The sequence below is a fragment of the Phascolarctos cinereus genome, unplaced genomic scaffold (assembly GCF_003287225.1).
Source record: "Phascolarctos cinereus isolate Bilbo 61053 unplaced genomic scaffold, phaCin_HiC Scaffold_2;HRSCAF=192, whole genome shotgun sequence".
Classification (NCBI taxonomy): Eukaryota; Metazoa; Chordata; class Mammalia; order Diprotodontia; family Phascolarctidae; genus Phascolarctos; species Phascolarctos cinereus.
This window is the reverse complement of record NW_027555625.1, coordinates 329,166,155-329,189,251: the sequence shown is the minus strand read 5'-3', so window position 1 is coordinate 329,189,251 and position 23,097 is coordinate 329,166,155. Positions and strand designations below refer to the sequence as shown.

The following is a 23,097-nucleotide window of genomic DNA, read 5'->3' as shown; positions in this document are numbered from 1 at the left end:
ATTCCTTGTCCATAATTAAAAATTAAATTCAAAACAGACAATCTTTCCATTTGTGGAAAATAATCTGTGTCCAAATATTTGTACTCCCATCACTAACCCACCAGCCCCATCTCTCCCCCAGCTTCTTCAACATATTCATCAGGTGATTTAGTGTTATGGTTTTAAGGGGACAGGGATGTCCGTGAGGGCAGGGACTGTTTTACCTAAATTTTATTACCCCCCCCCAGTGATAAGAACACAGTAAAGGCTGAATAAATGTTTATTGAATGAATGGCATTGGATATGGCAATTTTTTCCACTGAAAGAAAGCAACATTAGTTCTTCACAAGTTTAACTGCAGAAACATTACAGAGGTGAAAAGTTAACATCACTTAATTTTAAGACAACTGACACAAGCCAGTAGAGTTCTCTTACACTAGAGCTAAGGGAACATGGAAACAAAGCACTAGACAAGCCTGCCCTTTGCTATGCCTTCACGCCGCCGCCCTCCTCCCTCCTAGCCTTCCTCCTCCTCACAAAACTGTTCCTTCACAGAGAGGTGAAGGGATGCCCCAGGGGGGCTAGTGCCTACTGTCAGCCTTTGTTTCCCGCCTCCCCCCTTGAAACAAATGGCACAATGACAGGGGGGTGAGCTAGTGCTCACTCACAATGGCCTAAACAAAAAGTAAAGTGATATGATTTCCAACATGACTGAACATCGAACTAAGAACCTTCACAAAGATAATCTTAATTTCCAGAGAAGCTGGGATTGAGACAGGTGAGTGTGATTGCAGACAGAAAGGCGAGGCGAGGGAGTTCTCTGTTATGGATGAGGCGGGTGCTTCGAATACTGGATGGCATCGAGGGCGGCCCCGATGTCGTAGTTCTTGGTCTGCAGGAGTCTGGTGAGCCAGCCACCCTCGTCAGAGAAGCCCATGGACAGCATCTGGGAGAGGGATTCGATCAAACACGGATCGGCTTCTGCCAAAGACAAGAAAAGTCATGAAGATCCAGTCCCGTGTGTACACACACTGGTCACACTCTCCCAAGGGCCTTAGCTACCTGCACCTATGACATGCTCGCGACCTGCTGCATGTTAATTCACACTGCTGTCTGTCTAGACTTCCCAGTTAAAGATTTCAAAGTACCCTCTCCTCCAGAGGGCAGTCTCACTTAGAAGGACCCTGTTATATCTACCCATAGTTAACAACACTGACCCGGCCTTTGTATTACTAAGGCAGTCACTTAGGAGACGAGATGGAGCCCCCAAAACAAAGTAGGAGTTCCTTAAAACACTTGCCTGGTGGAAGATGTGGGTATAAGGCAGCCTCCCTGAGCCCTGTGGGTCCCTCTTGAGAATGGTCCATGGAGTTTGAACCATCTGTTTCTGGCATCTGTAGGGACTGAAGTTCACCTGTAGAAGGATCCACTTCTTTCGAAGACAAATGGGTCCAGTCATCATCTCCTCCTGAACCAGTTTCGTTCTTTTCCTACGAAGAGAGAAGAGAAACCATGCGTGACTAAAGCGTGAGGCTGGGGCAGTGGCTAACACATCAACATGGCTACAGATCCAAGCGGTCATGGCTTTTTGGTTGAGATGTTAGGAAAATATGATAAACCACTCTCAAGAGCCAGTAATTCTCTTGTCTTCACAGAGTTTTATTCTGAGACATTAACTTTCACCGCTAGAATTAAAGTTTTGGTAAGTGACCAAATTATCCTAAGATGCTCACTAGGACAGATATGCCCAAATTTATAACATATGACAATTAGGAGGATGACAGTGAGCTTAGGGGGTGGCGGCCCTGGCTAATTCAGACTGAGGTGGAGGAGAATCTCAGCTTACTTGGGATGGTGGGTTTTCATCCACTTGCATGGAAGACTCCACGATCACCTTCTCCATTTGCTCGGAGAGGGCCGCCATCTCCATTTCGGCGCTCTGGGAGTTTGCTTGGCTCTGGCTGGATGAGGAGTTGCTTGGCTGAGGGCTGCCCTTCTCACTGCTGGGCTGAGGGAAGGATGGAGTCACCTTGCTTCTTTTTCCACCATGCTCTACATCAATGTCAACATCAATACCTGAAAGACCAAGAAGTGTATTAAAGTAGCCACAACCGTTAGGAAGCAGCTGAGGACTCTTGATTATAGCAAGGTAAATTAAAACAACCATTCCAGGAAGCTCAACTTGGATTAATTGTAATGAGCTGTCTGAATTCATGAGAATTAGAGGATATTCTAGAGGTGCAAAGAGTCTGCTATTCTTATTTGCATTAACTCATTAAATAATGAATTTATTAGCATTTATTAAGCAGCTGGTATTGGGTAGGGGGCAGCCAGGTGGCACCACAGTGCACAGAATGCTGGGCCTGGAGCCAAGAAAACTCATTTTCCTGAGTTCAAATCTGTCCTCAGACATTCACTAGCTGTGTGACTCTGGGCAACTCCCTTAACCCTGTTTGCCTCAGTTTCCTTATCTGTAAAGTTATCTGGAAAAGGAAATGGCAAACCATTCCTCTATCTTTACAAAGAAAACCCCAAGTAGGGTCAAGGAAAAAGTTAGACACAATTGAAATGACTCAACTGGGCTAGGCCTTAGGAAAAAAATTCATAACAGTCTCCTTTTCCTCAATGAGTTTACAACCTCGGGGCTGAAGGAAAGGAAAACACACATCCCTCCACTCAGGTGGAAGAAGAATAAGAATGCTGCAAATACCACAGCCTTGTCCCCGTCTGCTTAAAAGTTGTGGAGAGAGTATACCAGGAAAAGACATTATTCAAAGTGGAGACAGAAGACACACCAGGCATCATTCAAAGCACCACCAATGCAAACCTGTAACCTGCTACTTTGCATTCTTTGAAAGGAGGAAAGAAAAACAAAACAGGTGCTCATTAAACACCTCTCCAGGACAAGGCAAAATAAAACCAGGGTGTAAGCTTTTACAAAGGCTCAAATTCCTCCTTCTGATCTATGTAGCCCACATATAGGCCCTATGGACTGTGGCAAGCACTCATACAAAAAGGTACCTACATCACCTCCTCACCTCCAAATGAACCCCAAAATCTCCCAGGACTGGCCATTTATGAGTTAAAGCCACTAAAGGAATGAATGAATACTTTCAGCTTCTCCTGAATGCCCTCCCTCCACCTCAAAGCTGACAAACAAACCACCATTGTTAAAGTGATAATGCCTGGTGACAGCTTCCACAGAGTCCTTGGTGAGCAAGTCCAAGCCTTGAGAAACAGCCCCTAGGGGCAACCAAAGGGCATCTCACCCTTGGTAGGGGGGCACAGGGACTTACTGTTCTGTTTAAATGCATGAAGCTCCAACTATATGCTCAGCAGAGGGAGTTTCCACTTAAGAGCTCCCTATATAGTGATCATAGGTCTAGTCCCTATCTCTACTATGTGCCATGACAGCTAGGTGGCACCACAGTGCACACAGAGCTGGGCCTGGAATCGGGAAGACTCATCTTCCAGTTCAAACCCGGCCTCAGACTCTTACTAGCTGTGTGACCCTGGGCAGGTCACTCAGCCCTGTCTGCCTCAGTTTCCTCATCTGGAAAATGAGATAGAGAAGGAAATGGCAAACTACTCCAGTATCTGTAAACCCCCAAATGGGGTCACAGAGTCAGACACAACTGAAACACTGAACAACTCTGTGTTAGGTGCTGGGAATACAGAGACCAAATCTGAGCAGTCCCTTCTGTAAGGGAGCTATGACATACTGGGCTAAGAAAAAGACAATAGACTTAGAGCTCTAAGGACCTCAGAGGCCAAGGGGCAGAAGTTAATAGACTGTCTGATATCTGCCAACTACCTCTCTTCTCTGAAAGATAATGCCCAAGATTCCCTTATATCAGGTTTAACACCTTGATTCTTAATAAAAGGCTGATTAAGACATTATCATATCTAGGGAAAAGGGAATTCAGAATTTCTCAGAGGATATCACCCAGAAGGTAAACCACAGGATAAACCAAGGAAATTGGTAGCACTCCAAATAAATCCTACATCCTAGACCGAGGGCTCAGGGCTTAGTTGTCTTAAAGTCCTACCTAACGGGGGGTGACAGAAGCTGTGAGTGATCATCTGTTCTCTAGGAAGCAGACTTTACCGTGAACCTTCACCGAAGTATGAGGAGCTGAGATTTCCTATGAAGGCCTAAGAGCTACTCCTCAAGGACTGTCCATCCCCATTTGGTCCCTATTCACAAACACCCATGAACTCTGATGTAAGGTCACAGAATCAAAGATTTAGAGATGGAAGGGACCTTAGATACCACTGATGGGGGTGCTCGGCCCCAGCCCTAAGATCATGTCTCTGTAAGCCTTCCAATTTCTCAGTAGGCCTCTGTCCCGTGAGAAATTTTTCTCTTGTTGCAAAACACATTCTCTTATCAGAACAAAGGAATGCCTGGCCCAAGGATTTTTATCCTTGGCTGGCCCAGACTCTCCCTCCCACTAGATCCCCAAGGTCCATGCCTCTGACATGTCCCTCAATGTCTGGTATACTCCCTATACTTTTTGCATCCATAGTTGCCAAAAGACAAGATTACCTATTCAGATTACCTAATTAGCATCCCCTGGTATTTCTTTCCCTGCCCCTCTTCCATATACGCCCCAGCACCATCCTCACTCTCTCCACAGGTTCCTTAAGGACCCTTATCCTCTTTTGCTAAAGCGTTATGATAAACTTTTTGCCACTTGACTAAGAGAACACTTGAAGTGTGTGAATTCATTTCAGGCAACCCTGCCCTGGCATTCTCGGGGTCCCAGCACCCCCAAACCTCTTCACCATTCACATCCAATACCTCCATTTTTACAGAAGAGGAACCTCAAAGCCCACACAGGCTAAACAATATAAAGAGCCCCCACCTCCCAGGACTGTTAGAAAACAACATGTGAATTTTACAGCGCTGTAGAAATGCTCCTTCTTATCTGTGCAGCCAAGTGGTGCAGTGGTTAGTATACTGGGTGGTGAGGCAGCAAGACAGAGTTCAAGACTGACCTCAGACACTGGCCGTTCAAGCCTGGGCAAGTCACTTAACCCTGTTTGCCTCAACTTCCTCAACTGAAAAATGGGAATAACAACAGCACCCTGGGTTGTTTTGTTTTAAAGGTCAAATGGGGTTCACAGTTGTGAGGTACTTGCCACAGTGCCTACAACAAAGTAGGTGCTTAATTTAAATCTGGACTCAGACACATTAGCTATATGACCCTAAGCAAGTCACTTAACCCCAACTGCCCAAAAAAAGAAAAGCATTACTACCAGGTGTTTTGTTTCCTATCCATCCGATTTCCTTCCACGTTGCCACCTTTGTTAAAATGGGAGCTCCTTGTGATCAGGACTGCATTATTTTTCCATTTGTATTCTCAGCACTTAGCATAGTGCTTGGGGCACACAGTAAGTGCTTAATAAATGCTTCCCCCCCCCCATTCATTTCATTCCCCAAGAAAGCCTGAGAGTTGACAATATTTAAGAAAGGATTATCCTACATTCCAAGCAGGACAAGGTCTGGACCTGTGACTTCACTGGCTTGGGGAACTAGGGAGAAGACACTCCCTCTAGCAAGATACCCTTAGTCTCAGAGAATTGCCTGCAAGAGCAAGAGGGGATGTGCTTTGCCCAGTATGTACAAAGAGGCCAGACTTGAGAGAGTCTGCAACCTTTTCTGACAGCTAAGACTGGGCTAGAATTCAAAGTCTCTCTCAAAACCAGGGGCCTACCCTACTGGACTTCAACTATCCATGAAGGAAGGGGTCCCCCGAGTTCCTCTGTATGACCTGCTAAGGAAGAGGACATGACAAGGAAGCTTGATGCCTTTTAAAGCAAATACACCAATGTACTGGGCACCTTGGGCTAGGCACCAATGCTCCCCACCTGCACCAGCATCATCTGTTCTCCTAAGGGGAATCAAGGACCAAAGAAAGGGTCAAGCTAAAAGAATTGTCTGAAGTGGCTCTCCTTGGTGCCCTACAGCTCCAGAGAGCGGAGGCTCTGGTATCCGCAAATGGCTGAGAAGCAATGACTTCCTCAATAGCAGCTCATCTGATACTTGGCCTAGAAATGAGTTGAAACGACTCTGGTCCCTGTGAAAGGCTGACAGTAACAGCTCATCAAGTTCTTGGCCTAGAAATGGAGGCATGGTTCATGGAGTTGGACTCTTGGTATTGCTCCCAGGCCAGGGTTCTCAAATGTTTTGTGTATCTTGGACCCCTCTGGCAGTCTGGTGAAGCATGAAACTCCTCAGAATGTTTTTAAATGCATGCTGGTGGAGTTGTGAACTGATCCAACCATTCTGGAGAGCAATCTGGAACTACACCCAAAAGGATATAAAACTGCACATACTCTTTAATCCAGCAACACCACTCCTAGGTTTATACCCCCAAACAGACTGGAAAAAAAAAAAGGGAAAAGACCTATTTGTATAAAAAGATTTATAGCAGCTCTTTTTGTGGTGGCCAAGAATTGGAAATTGAAGAGATGCCCGTTAATTGCAGAATGGCTGAACAAGCTGTGGAGTATGAATGTAATGGAATACTATTGTGCTATTAAGAAATGACGAGCAGGTAGACTTCAGAAAAACCTGGAAAGACTTGTATGGACTGATGCTGAGTGAAGTGAGCAGAACCAGGAGAACATTGTACATAGTAACAGCAATACTGTATGATGATCAATTGTGAATGACTTAGCTATTCTCAGCAATACAGTGATCTAAGGCAATCCCAAAGGATTCATGATGAAAAATGCTATTCCACCTCTAGAGAAAGAGCTAATGGTGTCTGAATACAGACCGAAGCATACTATTTTTTACTTTTTTTTTTAGTTTTCTTTCACAAAATGACTAATGTGGAAATGTTTCATATGATTGCACATGTACAACCTCAGATTGCTTACTTTCTCAGGGAGAGGGAAAGGGAGGGAAGAAAGGAGAGACAATTTGGAACTCAAAACCTTTGATATTCTTTAATTGGGGAAAAAAATATTATTAAAAAGACTCTCCTGTTCTAGAATATGACAGGAGGGCGAAGTGTACAGTTCCTGTTACATGCCCACATAATACAGGCAGTTCCAAGTTTAAACCTTGCCTGTGTGATTTTGGGCAATTCACTCAGCCAATCTGCCTCAGTTTCTTAAACTGTAAAATGAAGGTAATAGGAGCATCCACCTCCCAGAGTTGTTGTGAGAATGAAATGAGGTAATACACCAGCAATGCCTGGCACATAGTGGGTGCTTAGTAAATGCTTGTTTTCTTCCTTCCTGCATACAAAACTCAAGCTTCTTGTCAGCCCCTCTTGGTAGGCTGCAGTCCTATCTACAGCTGCTTTAAAAGTCAGTCCCTTGCCTGTCACAAGTTCAAGACCACTTTCCCTCTGAAGAGAGTTCTTCTTCACTTGGCCCTTCAGTCACGGCTGACTCCCACTTGCCAGAAACATTTCATTTTTGAGAGACAATGGACCTATAACGAATCTGATGGCTACATAACTAGGAAGGCCGCATACTGTAAGAGAGCCAGCTTTGGATTTGGGGTCAGACAAGCAGGGTTTGAATCTTAGCTCTTCAACAATTCTCTGGACACTAGTTTCTGGCTTCAAATGAAGGTCTGGACTAGATGATCTGAAAAGATCTACAATCTTATTCATCAGACAACTAAACTATGTCCTGGTTCAGACCATCATGATTTCAGCTGCCCACAGAAACGCCATCATTTCTGAGCAAGTTTTAAAGTTATGTCCTTGACTTTTATGGACAGCCGATAGAAGGCTCCTGTCGTCTGCAAAACTACAGCTATTGCCCATGGTTACCCAACATTCTGTTTTTCCAGGAAAAGGCATCAAGATGAATCTGCATGCTTTCATGAGAGCCAAGTAACCACATACATCTTCCTGTCAGCCAGGAGATTCAAGGGCTAAATTCGGTGCCCAACTCCAGGAATTATTTAACTTAGTTAGGTACCTGCTAGTTTCTATTCCTTTGCTTCTTTTATTTGGTTTTAGGTCAATCAGTCCCACATTATATTTTAAATTTACAAGCTGCCTCAACTCTGTTTTGGAAGTTACCTAGATATAAATCCCAAATAACCTAAAATAAAGGTCACTTACCCAGAGGGCTAAGGGCAGCTGCCACACTTTCACCTACATTCTGCAGGAAGGTGACATTGGGGTCCTGCTGTGAACTGGTACTAGCTGAAGCATTGAAAAACAAAACAGTAAGAGCCAATAGTAAAAATGAATGCATTCAGTTCTACTTCCAGAAGACCATAAACTGGGACAAATCCTTTTCCTCCCTCCTCCCCTGCTAAACTATAATTCACCTCCTTTGCCAAACCCTTGCAGATCTCAGGTACATCTGGATTATGACAATTCCAAAAGCAAGGCAAGAACCCAAACCCATCTGACCTTGTTCTGCTCCTGGATCGGGGGGAGTCCCGCTAGTTTCTGCCTGTGAAGCATTCTGATTCGTGGGGTGAGAAGCAACGAATCCCCAGCCTGGCATCCACCCAAAATGGGGGAAAGGCCCATGTCTCATCTTATGAAGCCAGCGTCGCCGGGAAACCCACTGAAAGAAATCAGTCACAACCCCGTTTAGAGGGTTACGCACACACCTGCTACTCAGTAACCTACATTTTGATTACTGACCATCCCCATCCTCCAAACTACTGGTACCACTCCACCTTCAAAATTACCTTTACTTTGTATACACTTATCTATCTATTAATCTTTATCATGTCTTCCTTGAGAAACTATAATCTCCTTGAAGGCAGGGAAGGGTCTTTCTCTTATTTGTATCCCCAGCACTCAGTACAGTGTATGGTCTGTAGTAGGTGCTAAATTAACGTTTACAGACTTGAACTGTGTGTGTGTATACACAAATATAAGTCTGCTTTGATAGACTGCAAGCTCCCTGAGGGCAGGAACTATTTTACTTTTGTCTTTGTATATCCAGGACTTATCATAATGCCTGAGATAATAAATACTTAATGACTTGCCAGGACCACTCAAGCTAGGAGGGCCCTGTCTCCAACTCCAGCCCTCTCTCCACTACTACGAACTGCCTTTCCCTATAAGTGGGGAAAAAAAAGAATATAGCATTAGACAATGTGAGGAGGCACGCTGGTATTGAGCTGGGCAAAGGCCTTGAATGCCAGGCTCAGTTTTATCTGGTGGGCAATGGCTTTGAGGGGAGAGGGGAGGCAAGGAGGTGGTGATGGACTGTGAGGCCTTACTTTCTTTCCATGCTGCTTGCCTCTCACCTCAGGCAGGTGGGTGTTGAAGGGATTCTGAAAGACAATCATGTTATGCTCTTTGTGAAGACCTTTAGCCTCACAGGTGCTGCAGAGGTCGTAGTCAGGGCAGACGGTACACTTGAAGCGACTTCCCACCACCGGCCCATTGCAGCCATCACAGACCACATTGGGATGCACCATGTTCGTGGGAACCTCCTGGACGCAGGGGGGATGATGCTCCCGATGGTCTCGCTTACACTCCTTCTTCTCTAAAAGGGGGAGAGTGAGAAAGACGATTTCAGCTTGCCACTCCAGAAGATGCTGGACATACGGCTTTGGCATAAAATGGCTGCATAGACTTAAGTCACAAGCTTCAAGAGATAAGGAGGAGAGAGAAGCAAGGGAAGGCTTACATGAACTGATGCAGAGTGAAGTAAGCAGGACCAGGAAAACAGTCTGTCCAACTGACAATCACATAAAGAAAAAGAAAAAACACAATCCGCCAAACCGAATGCTGTGTAATTTATAACGGTCTGACCTCAGGAGAGTTGAGAAAATGGGGTTCCTGGCCCTCTTTGCAAAGGCTGCGGTGTGGAATACTGCACTGCCAGACCTGGCTGACGGTACTAAATGGTTTGGGTGAACCTTTTTTTGTTTGGTTTTATCTCTTTTTTAACGTCTTATGGGTAGGAGACCCTCCCCCCCAATGAAGGCTAAGTAAAAACTAAAGATATTAGTAAAAGATTTTTTAAAAAATCATTTAAGCTGTCAAAAGTGCTTAGTATTCATGCTCTCACTCAGACCTCATCATCTCTTTGGGTCTCATTCTTATCAGACTAATCCCAGAATTCAATTACAGGACTGAAGACAGGAAGACTGTTTTCCCAATAGACCCCCCCTTCCTCCCCCCCCAGGGGGCCTCAGGAGAACAGAGCCCCAGGAGAAGTCTGTGCCTTAGTGAACTAAGGCCTGGCAACTGGCTTTATTCAAGGCCTGAGAAAGCTTCATTAACAGGATGATCACAAATCAGCTGTCTTTGGTGGCAAAAAAAAAAAAAGATAGCCAAAAAGGGAAAATTTTCAAGAGATACCTAAAATATAATCCCAGCCTTCAGAAGTGTCTCTGGGATCCACCTGCACCAGTCCCAGGAACACTTAGCTCTGACAAAGCCAAAAGTAGAATAGAGAAGAAGAGCCAAAAGGAAGGAACTGGCTACCTTTTCTATTAAAAATGAGTTAACGAGGAGGAAAAATAGAGCAGGCAAAATTCCCCAAAGCAGCAGGCAGCTGTCTCTGTAATCACAAATAGCACCTGACTCACAGTCCCTTCAAAGGAATTGGAGCCTGGCTTCTATTTTTATATCTGTGATTCCACCTTCGGGCCACTCTCCTCAGAGGTCCCCTTACAGGTAATAAGGATAGTCCTAAGAAATTACTCCCACTTCTAGAGTGCTTTACAAAGGTTGCAAAGAGCTTTTCTCAGCGCACCCTTTGAGGTCAGCGCTGCAAGCGTTATTAGCTCCATTTTACCGACAAGGAAAATGAGGGCAGAGAAGTGAGATTTCAACCCAGGACTCTCCCCATTCCGAGTACAGCCTGCACTATCAAGTGCCTGTAAAAAATGAGAAACCCAGGCGGCAGCTAGGTGGTGCATTGAATAAAGGACCGGTCCTGGAGTCAGAAGGACCTGAGTTCAAACCCAGCCTGACGCTTGACACCGACTAGCTGTGTGACCCTGGGCAAGTCACTTAACCCCAACTGCCTTGCAAAAAAAAAAAAAAAAAAGAAATGAGAACCCTGCTTTTTAAGCCCATTCCCACCTTTAATGTAAATCCGGAAGAGGTCTTCTTTAATATAGCGCGTCGCCATACTCAGCTCATCATCGCTGGAGAAGGCAATTAGGTCCCCATCTTCATCTAGATTTTAAAATACATAAAAATGATATTTAAGGTTAAAATCAATAGCAGTATCTGCATACGGTTTCCTATTTCCTGATTCTGCCTCCTGATACAAGCCATCTATCTAACCCCGTGAAACTAGCTATTTATCTCATTGTAACCAGAGGGCAAGGTCAAGGGCCACCCTCTCTCCATGTTCAGACTCTATGTATCCATTAATCCCAGCCACCCACATAACACTATTCAAGGTTGGAATTTTTGCTCATCTGTCTCTAATGGAAAAATTCCTCCCTCCTGCTGTGGAGGCTGAAAGTGGATTAATTCTAAACAGGGTCTAGGACTAAAGAGGACCACAGTGGTAACTTCTGTTTACATGAATGGGTTTTTCCATCCATCATCTCATTTGAGCCTTTCAGTAACTCCATAAGGTAGGTAGTACAAGTATCACTGACCCCACATCACCCATGGAGAATCTGATGTTCTGCCAAGTTAAACTGATTCACTAAAAGGTCAGACAAGTAGTGACGGACAACAGTCAAGAATCAAACCCACGTATTCTGACACATCCCTGGCCCCCTTCAGTACAGGGCTTTTTCTGTATGCTCCATGGGCATTTATTTTAATTGAACGGAACAGAAAAGCAGAGGTGGGGATGTCGTCAGCATCTGGTGCCCTGTGTCTGGTGGGAACTTCGCAGAGGGGCAATGAGAGCGGGGCTGGCTGGACTCAGTGGAGGCAGCTCTGCCAGAGCAGTCCCTGATAGAGCGGGGCAGGATCCCGGTGATGGTGACTGCTCCTAGCCAAGGAGTCACTAGGCCCGGGGGAAAAAAATGGGTTTCCTTGGTGGTGGCTGGTCTGATCCAATAAGTGGCACCCCCTCTCCTACACCCCTCCCGTTCCCTCTTCCCCACTTTTCCATCTGCCTTGCAAAAGCTGAACTTTTCTATCCAACTGGAGTGTGACCTTCTTGAGGTCACACTCTGCCTCAATTTTTCTATTTATATCCCCAGTGATCAGCACAGAGTAAGCAGCACCTAAGAAAATGCTTTCATCCATTTATTCCCTGCTCTGGGGGGGTATTCCTATTCAGATATAGATTAGATCAGATGGCATTCTGAATTTCTCTACAACTCTGGGGCCTGTATTTCTTGGATCAGGCAAGAATCACCAGCCACTGGTCACCCAAAAAGGCCAAGTCACTCCTGTTAAGCATGGAGATGGCAAGGGATCACCTCAAAGATCAGTGCCACCTGACCAGGGTCCAGACCTCCATGAGGAAGGAAGGGAAAAAGGCCATAAGGAGGCTGACAGAGTTAAAGGGGACCAGAACTTTGTCTGGTAATAAGTCTAAGCCTGGATGTTAAATAAACAACGAAGCCAACAAGTCAGAACAGCCTTTAGGGGTGAAACTTTATTCTTGGATATCCCTGGGGAACGAACACACACACACACACACACACACACACACACACACACACACACACACACTCACTCTCTCTCTCTCTCTCTGCCAGGTAAAAGACTTTCCTAATGGCTCTACTATAGGGCCTAAACTGGTTGCCTTTCTTTATAACAGAACCAGTCAGGTCACATACAAAACAGATAAAAAGAGCAGAACAAAGCCTTGAGAGAAGGTTCAGGGTACAAGGTCTAACTGCCTTATTATGTGAAACCGGCTCCATCGGACACTGGTGCCTCATGGAGGGATGGGTACTTAATAGCAAGGAACTCCATCAGGACTTTAAGCCTGACCCCCATCTGAGTTCAAATCACATTCAGTCCTAAAACAAAGGCTGTATTACCTCTGAGAAATGCCTCAGTGCCGTTTACAGGGTTCATTAGCTCTTTCTTTAAGTGTCTGATGCCCTTCCCCATCCCATGTTGAAAACTTATCTTTTTTCATAGGGGGAGGAAAGGGAGAGAAGATCAGGATGAGACACATACCCTGGCGGCTAAGAGAAGCAGTAGATAGAGGGCTGGGCCTGGGGTCAGGAAGAACTGAATTCAAATCTAGCCTCAGACACTTATTTGCTGTGTGACCCTGGACAAGTCACAACCTGTTTGCCTCAGTTTTCTCATCTGTAAAATGGGATTAATAACAGCAGATTACCCTACTTGGGTTGGTCTGAGAATCAAATGAGATATTTGTGAAGTGCTAAGCACAGTACTTGGGGCTTCATTAGTGCCTGTCCCCTTTCCTGTCCTTACCACCAAAGACTCTCCATGATGAATCTACTCTCTACCAGCAGGAAACCAGAGGAGGCTCTTTGGAGAACAGACCACCCCTAGTCCAGGCCCTCAGTAAGTGCTGGGGATACAGAAAGAGGCAAAAGACAGTTCCTGCCCTCAGGGAGCTTGCTTCCACATCTCCCTACCTCTAGTCTCTCTCCCTTTCCCAATGAATCCTGCACATGTGTAACTAGGACAACCTTCCTAAAGTAGAACCAACATCCCAGACGTGGAATCACAGATTCAAAGCTAGAAGACACTTTAGTGATCACAAGGAGCAATGCAGTACACTGGAAACAGTACTAACTCTGGAGTTAGACGACCTGGGTTCAAATCCTATCCCTCAGCTATATACCACTTGGTATAAAGTGGTCACTTCATTACCCCTGCACCAAACCTCAGTTTCTTCATCTGTAAAATAAAAGGGTTAGATAGACTAGATGGTCTCTGACGTCCTTTCTGAGCTCAAGGATCATAAAATCTAACCTTGATTTTACTGAATTTGACACTCAGGAACTGAGATGAGTCACTCCCTTACCCCGCCCTACAAATGATTCAAGCAACCTGGGAGCCTTCAAAAAGTTCACTCAACCCAACAAATATCTAAGCATCTATTTTATGTGTGTGTGTGTGTGTGTGTGTGTGTGTGTGTGTATATATATATGTATACAGCCCAATCCTCACATAGTTTATTATCTGGGAGTAGAAAGGAGAGATTCAAAGCAAGTGCAATTCAGGAGAATAAATTAGCACTTATGTACGGCTTTGTGTAATTTTTTTCTCATTTTATTGTCACAAACAACTCTTGGCGGTAGGTGCCATTACTACTCCCACTTTACAGATGAAGAAACTGAGGCAGGCAGGTTAAATGACTTCCCCAGGGTCACAAAGACTACTAAAGTTACTATTCCTGGGTCTCTGATGAAGTCATTTTTCCTAGGAAAACTCCCCTCCCTGCCCCCACCTCCTAAAAAAAGTCAGACATGAGATCCCCTATGCTTCACTTCAATATTCTCATTTCTCTGCATCAGAGCCTCTAACTTCCTCTCTTACAATCTGGCTTCCAACCTCATTATTCCACCAAAACTAGTCTCTCCAAAAGTTACTAATAGTCTCTTAGTTGCCAAATACTATGGCCTTTTCTCTGACCGCATTCTCCTTGACCTCTCTGTGACCTTTGACACACAGTTGAACAGTCTCTTCTCTCCAGGTTTTCAGGACTCCACCCTCTCCTGGTTCTCTTCCTACCTCTCCTTCTCTGCCTCCTTCCCTGGATTCTCCTAAAGATCCCACCCTTTAATCATAGATGTCCCTCAGGGTCCTCTCCTGGGCCCTTTTCTCTCCTCAGCTCCCACGGATTTAATTACTATCTTTATGTTAATGATTCTCAAATCTCCCTCTCTGGTCCCAATCTCTCTCCTGATCTCCAGTCTCCTTCGTATCTCCAACAGCCTTCCAGACATCTTGAAGTGGATGTCCAGTAGACATCTTAAACTCAGTAAGTCCAAAGCAGAAATCATCATCTTTTCCCCTAAACCCTATGCCTCCTACCTTCTTCCCTTTTACCATCCAGGACAACACCATCTCCCAGCCTCTCAGGCTCACAACCTAGGAGTCATCCTGGATTCCTCACTATCTTTCATTCCCCACATCCAGGCTGTTGCCAAGGCCTGTGGATTTCACCTTTGCAACATCTCTCCAAGGCGTCCCCTTGGCTGCCACCCCGCTGGTGCAGGCCCTCCGATCGCCTCAGGCCTTGGTTACTTCCAACAGTCTGTAGAAGGGTGTCTGCCGGCTTCTGTCTCTCCTTACTACAGGGATTTTCCTTAGTCTAGGTCAGATCACTTGTCAACCCACCTCCCCCTTCTCAATAAACTCCAGTGGCTCCCTATTGCCTCCAGGATCACATTCAAACCCCTTCAACAACCTTCCCAGTCTTCTTACACCTTACTTCCCTACAGGTATTCTTTCTTATCCACCGATACTGGCTTCCTGGCTGCTGCACTAACTCTGACTCTCAGCTCTGGGCATTTTCTCTGGCTGTCCCCCATGCCTGGAAAGTCCTCCCTCTGGCACTGACTACTACCTCCCTGGCTTCCTTTTAAGTCTCAACTAAAATCCCACCTTCTACAGGAAGCCTTCCCCAACCCCTCTTAATTCTAGTGCCTTCCCTCTGTTGATTATTTCCTATTTATTCTGAATATAGGTTACTTTGTATACGTTTATTAGCACGTATTTTTTTCCATTAGACTGTGAGCTCCTTGAGGACAGAGGCCTGTTTTGTACATGTGGAGCTTAGGTGCTTAATAGAGGCTTACCAACTGACTGATTTAAACAACAGCCTCCTTCCCACCTCCAGGGCAGGATCTAATCGTGATCCCCTCCTAAGTAGCTTCCCCTGGAGGTGGGCCTATCCTACCTTTTTGGCTATACAAATGTTTCAGTTCTGGCGACTCATCAAATGGTTTATTTTACAAATTTGTTTACAGCCAGTGGGTCAGAAAACGGTCACAGGCTCTGGAAACTTCTGCCCTGGGCAGAGCACAAGAGCCAAGGAATAAAATTGGGGGGTGGGGAGGAGGGCTTCCACCAAGCTGCCCACAGCACTCATGCAGAAGAGACCAGGAAAAAAGGCACCCAAGCCAGGCAGGCTTTATGGACTCAGGTGCAGCTCTAAGCTGAGGCAGTCACAACAAAGGGCCACAAGGCAGGTTGGCTGCCAGGCCCAAGCCAACCCTATAGTAACAACAACAATATTGATGATGATGATAACAATAACAATAGCTAACATTTACATAGCACTTACCCCGTGCAAGGCACTTTCCAATTATTATCTCATCTGATCCTCACAGTAACCCTGGGAGGTTGGCCCTATTCTTTCCCCATTTTACACATAAGGAAACTGAGGCAAACAGATAACGTGACTGCAGCTAGTAAGTTTCCGAGGCCGAATATAAACTAATTCCTGACTCCAGACTGCCCCCACCTCAAGAGCTTTTGTAAACCTGACGGCAGCGGTGGATCCCACTGATTCTCCTCCTCAAAACACTTATCTTTGCTCATCTCTGCATATATTTGCATAAAAAAAACTTACATAATATGATGTTACATATATAATTGCATTGCTATAGTTGGTGGTATGTGTATACACACACACACCCCTAACTGTCCTGTCCCAAATAACAAACTCCGTGAGGGCTATTTAGTCTATCTCCACAGTGCCTTGCACACAGTAGGTGCTTAATAAATGCTGGTTGCTTTAACTGGAAGGCAGGCCACCGACACCTATCCAAGAGGGCACCGGGCAAAACCCGCCCCAGGTCGGGACCAGCTCCTAGGGAAACTGAGAGCCCGCTCGGCAGTTTAGCCTGCGTCACAGCACACGGGCCCGGTTACGTAAGGCCTGCTGTGACTGGCCCGGCGCCAGGTAAACAAGCGGCCGGGCTCGGGCGCTGAGGCCCTACCCCGGCCACAGCGGGGAGCCGAGTCGCCCACTCTCCCAGCCCGGCCCCGCCCGCGGCCCACCCGCCCTGAGGGTCCCAGGCCGCCCGCCCAGCCCGTCCCGGCTCCGCCCTCGCGCCGGCGCGGCCCGGCCTGCTCACCCCGGTAGTAGGCCTGGAAACCGCCGAGCCGCAGCGCCGGGAACACCTCGGCCACGCGTCGGAGCAGCTTCTCGCAGCGGCCCGGGCCGTCGAGCGGCTCCATGGTGAAGCGGCGGATCTCACGGGCCGCGTCCTCTTTGCCCATCAGGTAGGCTTTCACGGTCAGCCGCTCCATGGTCAGTGCCGACGAAGTGCTCGTGTAAACAGACGGGCCGAGCAGATGCACGCACTCGAACTCGGGACCCGAACACTGGCCGGCCGGTGCAAAGAGCGAACGGACGCGAACACCAAGGGCGCAGAGGCTGCAAGCGCGACTGTGGCGCTGCGCGGCCCCGCTCCCGAGCTTATATGCGACGGCAAAGTCTCCGCCCGAGCGGGGGCGGGGCCGGGAGCTCCGATCACCCGCGCCCCGGCCCGCCCCTCTGGTCTGTGCCCCCACACACACATCCTCCTCCCACGCACGCACGTGTATACTGATGCATGCACACCCTCGGAAGTGGATCATGCATGCACTGGAGAGATAAACACGGGGACGGGGGTGGGGGGAGCTGCCGGCTTCTATTCCTCTGTAAATAGTACCAGAGGGGGGCAAAATGACCTTTTGGGGAGATAGAAACTACAAAGGGGTCATTGTGTCCCTGGGGAGGTATTAGAGTGGGGGAGGGGAGGAGTTTCATATGTGTAAGGAGATGTAACGAGGGTCTCCCTGTTCCTGGGAAAGTATCACAAGAGGCTTCATATGTGTGTATGGGAAGGGATGTCGCCTTGGGGAGGAATCAGAGAAGGGAGGATCATTTTGCCCCTGAAATGGAGTGGGATATTACAGGAGGAGAGATTTTTGAGGAGTGAGGGTTATGTGCCTATGGGGATGGTGGAATGTCACTCTTTAATCAGGGTTTTGAAGAAGTGGAAGTGGCCCTGGGAAGGAGGGGACAGGGAAGGGGGTATCCCGTTCTAGGAGAGGTTTCACAAAGTGGGGGGGAGGGAGAGGGGGCGGGAGCAGAATATAGGTGTATCCCCTAGAGGGGAGTCGGGAAGGGAGGCCTCTGTACCTGGAGAGAGAGTCATTTGGAAGGGCCCTTTGAACTTTCAGAAATGTCTAAGCTCTGACTTCCCTGAAGGCCCTGAGTTCTGGGGAGGGGGAGGACATAGAACTGGGAGAAGCGGGGGTCTCCTTGCCTCGATGTCCCCTAGCATGCAGGAGGATGAGGGGATAGGGCATAAAGAATTTGGTTACCAGAGCAAATCTGCTGAGGCTTCTTCACTCCTGCTTCACAGCGCCAAAGGCTGAGGGATTTTCCCAGACTCAACATTGACCTGACTGAGCATGACTCAGCAGCATGCCTAGCTGGACAAGACTCACTTTTGGGCCTCTGGGATCCAGGAGCTTTCTCACACCTTACTTCCCCTATTCCCCAAAGTGGCTCTGCTGCCTGCTAAGGCACTAGAGCGGATGATGAGGTCCAGAGCTTTCCTTGCTAGTCCAAACTGGTTGTTTGCCAGGGAGAAATTAGCCCAGTGGCCTTTTCTGATGGCCAGAGCTCTGAGAAAAGTTAGGTAGATGGGGCTGGGGATTGTTGATTTGTCCCTCATTGTTAAATTTAGGAATTCTCCAGCATCCTCCAACTACAAGAGCCACTTGGCTGTCCATGTTTAAATTAACATATAATACAAACAAAACATATAACAAATATTAAATGCAATATAAATTAAACAATGCTTAGTACATAGTAAATAATAAATGTTTATTGATTGATCAAATTAGTCTTCCCCTAGATCTGGACCCCAGAAAGGAAAAACCTTGGGCTTTCCCATGTGGCCAAATCTCTGGCATTCCCCTGAGGCTATAATCCTATCAATTGGCCTTTTGTTATGGCCTACACCCAGTCTCCCAGTTCTGTTACCCTTAACCTTGTTTAGACCTCCATTGTCTTACATCCCTATGACCCCAGACCACTTCCCACCCTTAATCCTAGCTAGGCTCCATTCTCCCTTGGCCAGGTGGTCCAGTTCCCTTGAGTTCTATTACCTTATAGACTACCTTCCCCTGTAGACTACTTGGCCACTCCTGGATCCCCCCCAATAGTATTTCTGTGTATAAGGTCCATCATGTCTCCATTAAGGTGCACAGATTCTTACAATCTAGCCAATAGCTCACAGATGCTCAGATTCCTTAAGAGTCTGGCTAATATGGTAGATCTTTAATAAACCTTGTCTCTGGCTGAAAAAAGGCTTGGGTCGAATTCTTTTGGGCAGGACCCACATTTGTGATTTTGGGGTCCCAGCACCCCTAAATCTCTAGACCTCATCATATGGTTCCCTGAGTAATTTCCTTAATTTTTTTAAAATTTACTTGCTTTCTGTAATGGAATACTATTGTGCTATAAGAAATGATGAACAGGTTGATTTCAGAAAAACCTGGAAAGACTTGTATGGTCTGATGCTGAGTGAAGTGAGCAGAACCAAGAGAATTTTGTATACAACAATAGCCACGTTGTGCAATGACTAATATTGATAAACTTAACCCTTCTCAGCATTACAAGGATCTAAGACATCTCCAGAGGGCTTGTGTTGGAAAATGCTATCCACATCCAAAGAAAGAACTGTGGAAGTTGAATCAATATCATTTTTTTCTCTTCTGTTGAGTTTTGTTTCCTCTTTCTGATGGTTCCTCCTATTGGTTTTAATTTTTACTTACAACTTCACTAATGTGAAAATATGTTTAATAGGAATATAAATGTATAGCCCATATCAGATTGTGAGCCGTCTTGGGGAGGGTGGTGGGGAGGAAGGGGGAGAAAAATTTTAAACTCTAAAGCATATGGAAGTGATTGCTGATAAATCAAAATAAATTAATAAAATTTTAAAAAAAAGAAAAAAGAAAATTTACTTGCTTTCGAAATGCAGTTCTTAGGCCCTCTAACAGGCAAATTACCATATAGTCTCTCTTTCCCCTATCTTCACTCTTTTGATAATCCCATCCTAGGTCACTAGTGGGAACAGCAGCTGTTTCTGGGGGGTATTTTGTGGGGTCATTGCTAGCCAAATGATCCCCAAATTTTTGGTCTTGTTCCCAGAGTCTCCTCTTCTCCTCAGTGGTACAACAGATGAAGAAAAGGATATGCAAATCACTCCAAGAAAGCTCAAATTGTAGGGACAAGTCCCTGAACCCCTCAGTAAACTTAGTGGGATCTTCTGAGTATTGCCCCAGTTTCTCCTTAACCTGAATGAGGTCTGAAATGGAGAATGGAACATGCACCCTAATTGTCCCATTAGGGGAGGCAGGAACTTCCCTTAAGGGAAAAAGCCCTGAAGGTGCTGTGGAAACAGAGGCTTGGGGGGAGGGAAATAGGAAGTCCCACTTCTTGTGAGTGAGGGACTGAGGAATTTTAAAATGGGTATTTTAGACAAGATTAAGACTATGTCCCTCTCCTACTCAGTTAACCCCAGTGATTTCCTATTACTTCTAGCTTGAAGTATAAACTCCTCATTTTAGATCTTAAAACCCTTCACAACCTGGCCTTATCTTTCCTGATCCACTGGACATTAACTCCACTTCCCACCTACTATGATCCAATCAAACTGGCCCATCTCCTCAACTATGTCCAGGCTGTATCCCATTCCTAGAGTGCACTCCCTCTTCATTTCTGCCTCTTGGAGCTTCTAGTTTCCTTAAAAGCTCATCTGAAATGCCAGCCAGCGCCTGTTGGAAGAAGCAAGAGCCTCCTCCTGAAATGCCTTCATATATACTTTTGTATATGCTTGAATCTAGACACGCCTTCATCTTCCCAAGACTTCTCAGTATAAATAAGTTTGGGATAAGACTATCCTAAATCTGGTAATAAGTTCAGGAGGTAGGATAGGGTTAAGTATAGATGTCTGTAAGTTCTTTTTTTTCTAGTACCGTATCAGTAGTTAAAGTCTGACTCCCCGCCCTTTGCACTTTGTTGTAAGCTATATTTCTGTCATGGTAACCTGGCTCCACAGTACAATGTATATCAGTAGTTAAAGTCTGAAACCTCCCTCCTGTACTTTGTTGTTACATCTATAAGCTACATTTCTGTCATGGTAACCTGGCTCCACAGCATAACGTCTAGGTTGACTGCACATTTTTAATTGCTTCTTTGACATTATCTCAGCAAATGAAGAAATATAGAGATGTATACTATTTGCTTTGTTCTATGATAGAGTTTCGAGTTTGGGATTGTGAGCTGAGTAATGGACAGCTGGTGGGAGGGGACTTTAGAGCTATTTAAATCTGGTTCTTTGTTTCTGTGTCTGTCTCCTCTCATCAGAGTATACTGGTAGAGGGACACCCAAATCTCAAGATTTGAAATAATAATACATTAACTTTCTGTTTCTCCTTGGATATCTTTGTGTTTTGTTTGTTTTAATTTGAGTGGCACCCCACACACCCTCTAGAATGTAAGCTTCTTGAAAGCAGAGACTTCACTTTTTGTCTCAGCCTCAGCGCCTAGCCCAGTGCCTGGCACCTAGTAGAGGCTTAATAAATACTTGGTGATTCATTAATTGCTACAGAGTTTAACATGCATCATTTTACCTGATCCTCCTTAACAACTCTGTCAGGTAGGCACTAGAGATGTCATTTTCTTTATTTTATTAATGAGGAAACTGAGGCTGGGAAGAAAGAGAACAGGAAGGAGATGGTGGGGGGTAGAAGGTGACTCAGAGTCCAGGATCCCCAATGTCAGCCAGCTACTTAGAAATGAGGCCGAAGGGCCAAAGAACTCAAGGACCAGTGGAAAGGAAATCTAGTTGGGGGTGGGGCACAGAACTTTCTAGAGAGCACTAGAAACTTGAGGGGGAAGGGAAGGTGGCTATCCCTACTTTCACCCATTCAATTACTTTGGCCACACCCCTTTCCCTTGAGTATTGCCTAACCAGGCCTGGCCCAGCCCCATCCAGTGCTTTCTAAGGGAGGTAGGAAGAATTCTATTCCTTGGCCCTTGGAATGGGGTAAGGATGACTCAGTGAGTTCCCAGTCTTGTCAGAGTTCTCCAGCCAGGGCCAGAATCCAGGAGCATCACCTGCCAAAGCCCCTGCTCAGCTTTAAAACTCATAAGCTGGAATCTAGAGCTAGAAGGGACCTTAGAGGTCAGTGGAGTCCAGCCCTCTGGGTAAAAGGTTGTAGCGTCCATCTGACTGACTAACAGACAGATACCCTGTTAGGGTCATAGATTTAGAATTGGAACAAACTTCAGAGGTTATCTAAGCTAACTTCATTTTACAGACAAGGAAGCCAAAGCCCACAGAGGTTTAGTGCCTTGCGTATTAAGTGACATTATTATTACTACTACTACTACTACTAACTACAACTACTACTGCTGCTGCTGCTGCTACTACTACTACTGCTACTACTACTACTACTATTATTGCTGCTACTACCACTGCTACTACTACTACTACTACTATTATTGTTGCTGCTGCTGCTACTACTACTACTACTACTACTACTATTACTGCTACTAAGACTACTACTACTACCACTGCTGTCATTGCTACCATTACCCAGGGGTCACATAAGCAGTAAGAGCAGTGCCAAGAATGAAACATATCTTCCAAATTTGACTCTATCTTTCTTTCCAATAAACCACAGTGGTTTCTTTCACCGTAGGGGCAAGAGCTGCTCTTTATCATTGGGGTCTGGCTTAGATTGGGTTGGAGGTGAGAGAGGGAGGTTAGGGGTGGGGAAAATGGGTCACAGTAAGATCTCCTATCCCAGGGAGTGCCAAGGGGTACCCTGGAAATGGGGCTTGGGTACAGATGAGGAAGTCAGGAGGGCTTCGTCAGATCCCAGGAGCCCAGCAACAGCTTATGTTAGAGAAGGGAAGCCCCAATCCTCCAACCTTTTCTGCTTTGTTCTTGAACACACTCTCTCATATATGTGTGTATGTATGTGTGTGTGCATACACACATACATATACATCTGTAAAAACACATAGATGTATTCACACGTACTTATAATAATGATAGCGTTTTATAGAGCACAGTAAGGTTTTCAAAGGGCATTACAAATATTATCTAATTTGATTTTCACAACCTTGGAAGGTAGGTGCTATTATTATCCCCATTTTGGTGAAGAAGAAACTGAGGCAAGTCAGAGGTTAAGTGATTTTGCCTGGGGTCACATAGCCAGCAAGTGTCTAGGG

At 45.8% G+C, this 23,097-nt stretch overlaps 1 protein-coding gene across 2 annotated transcripts; it reads right to left on the bottom strand.

The window, feature by feature from the left end:
* Positions 1-241: 241 nt before the first annotated feature.
* On the bottom strand, positions 242-17,102 carry SQSTM1 (sequestosome 1). 2 transcript variants are annotated; one of them, XM_020998644.2, is made up of 8 exons: positions 16,928-17,102; positions 11,019-11,114; positions 9,200-9,468; positions 8,373-8,532; positions 8,076-8,159; positions 1,826-2,055; positions 1,280-1,469; positions 242-960 (listed from the first exon to the last, which is right to left on the bottom strand). In XM_020998644.2, exons 1-8 carry the CDS (start codon positions 17,100-17,102, stop codon positions 803-805), a joined length of 1,362 nt encoding a protein of 453 aa, XP_020854303.1. In that variant the 3' UTR covers positions 242-802. The 2 variants fall into 2 exon arrangements, with proteins under 2 accessions (XP_020854303.1, XP_020854304.1); XM_020998645.2 differs by having other exon boundaries at positions 9,227-9,468.
* Between the last annotated feature and the right edge of the window lie 5,995 nt (positions 17,103-23,097).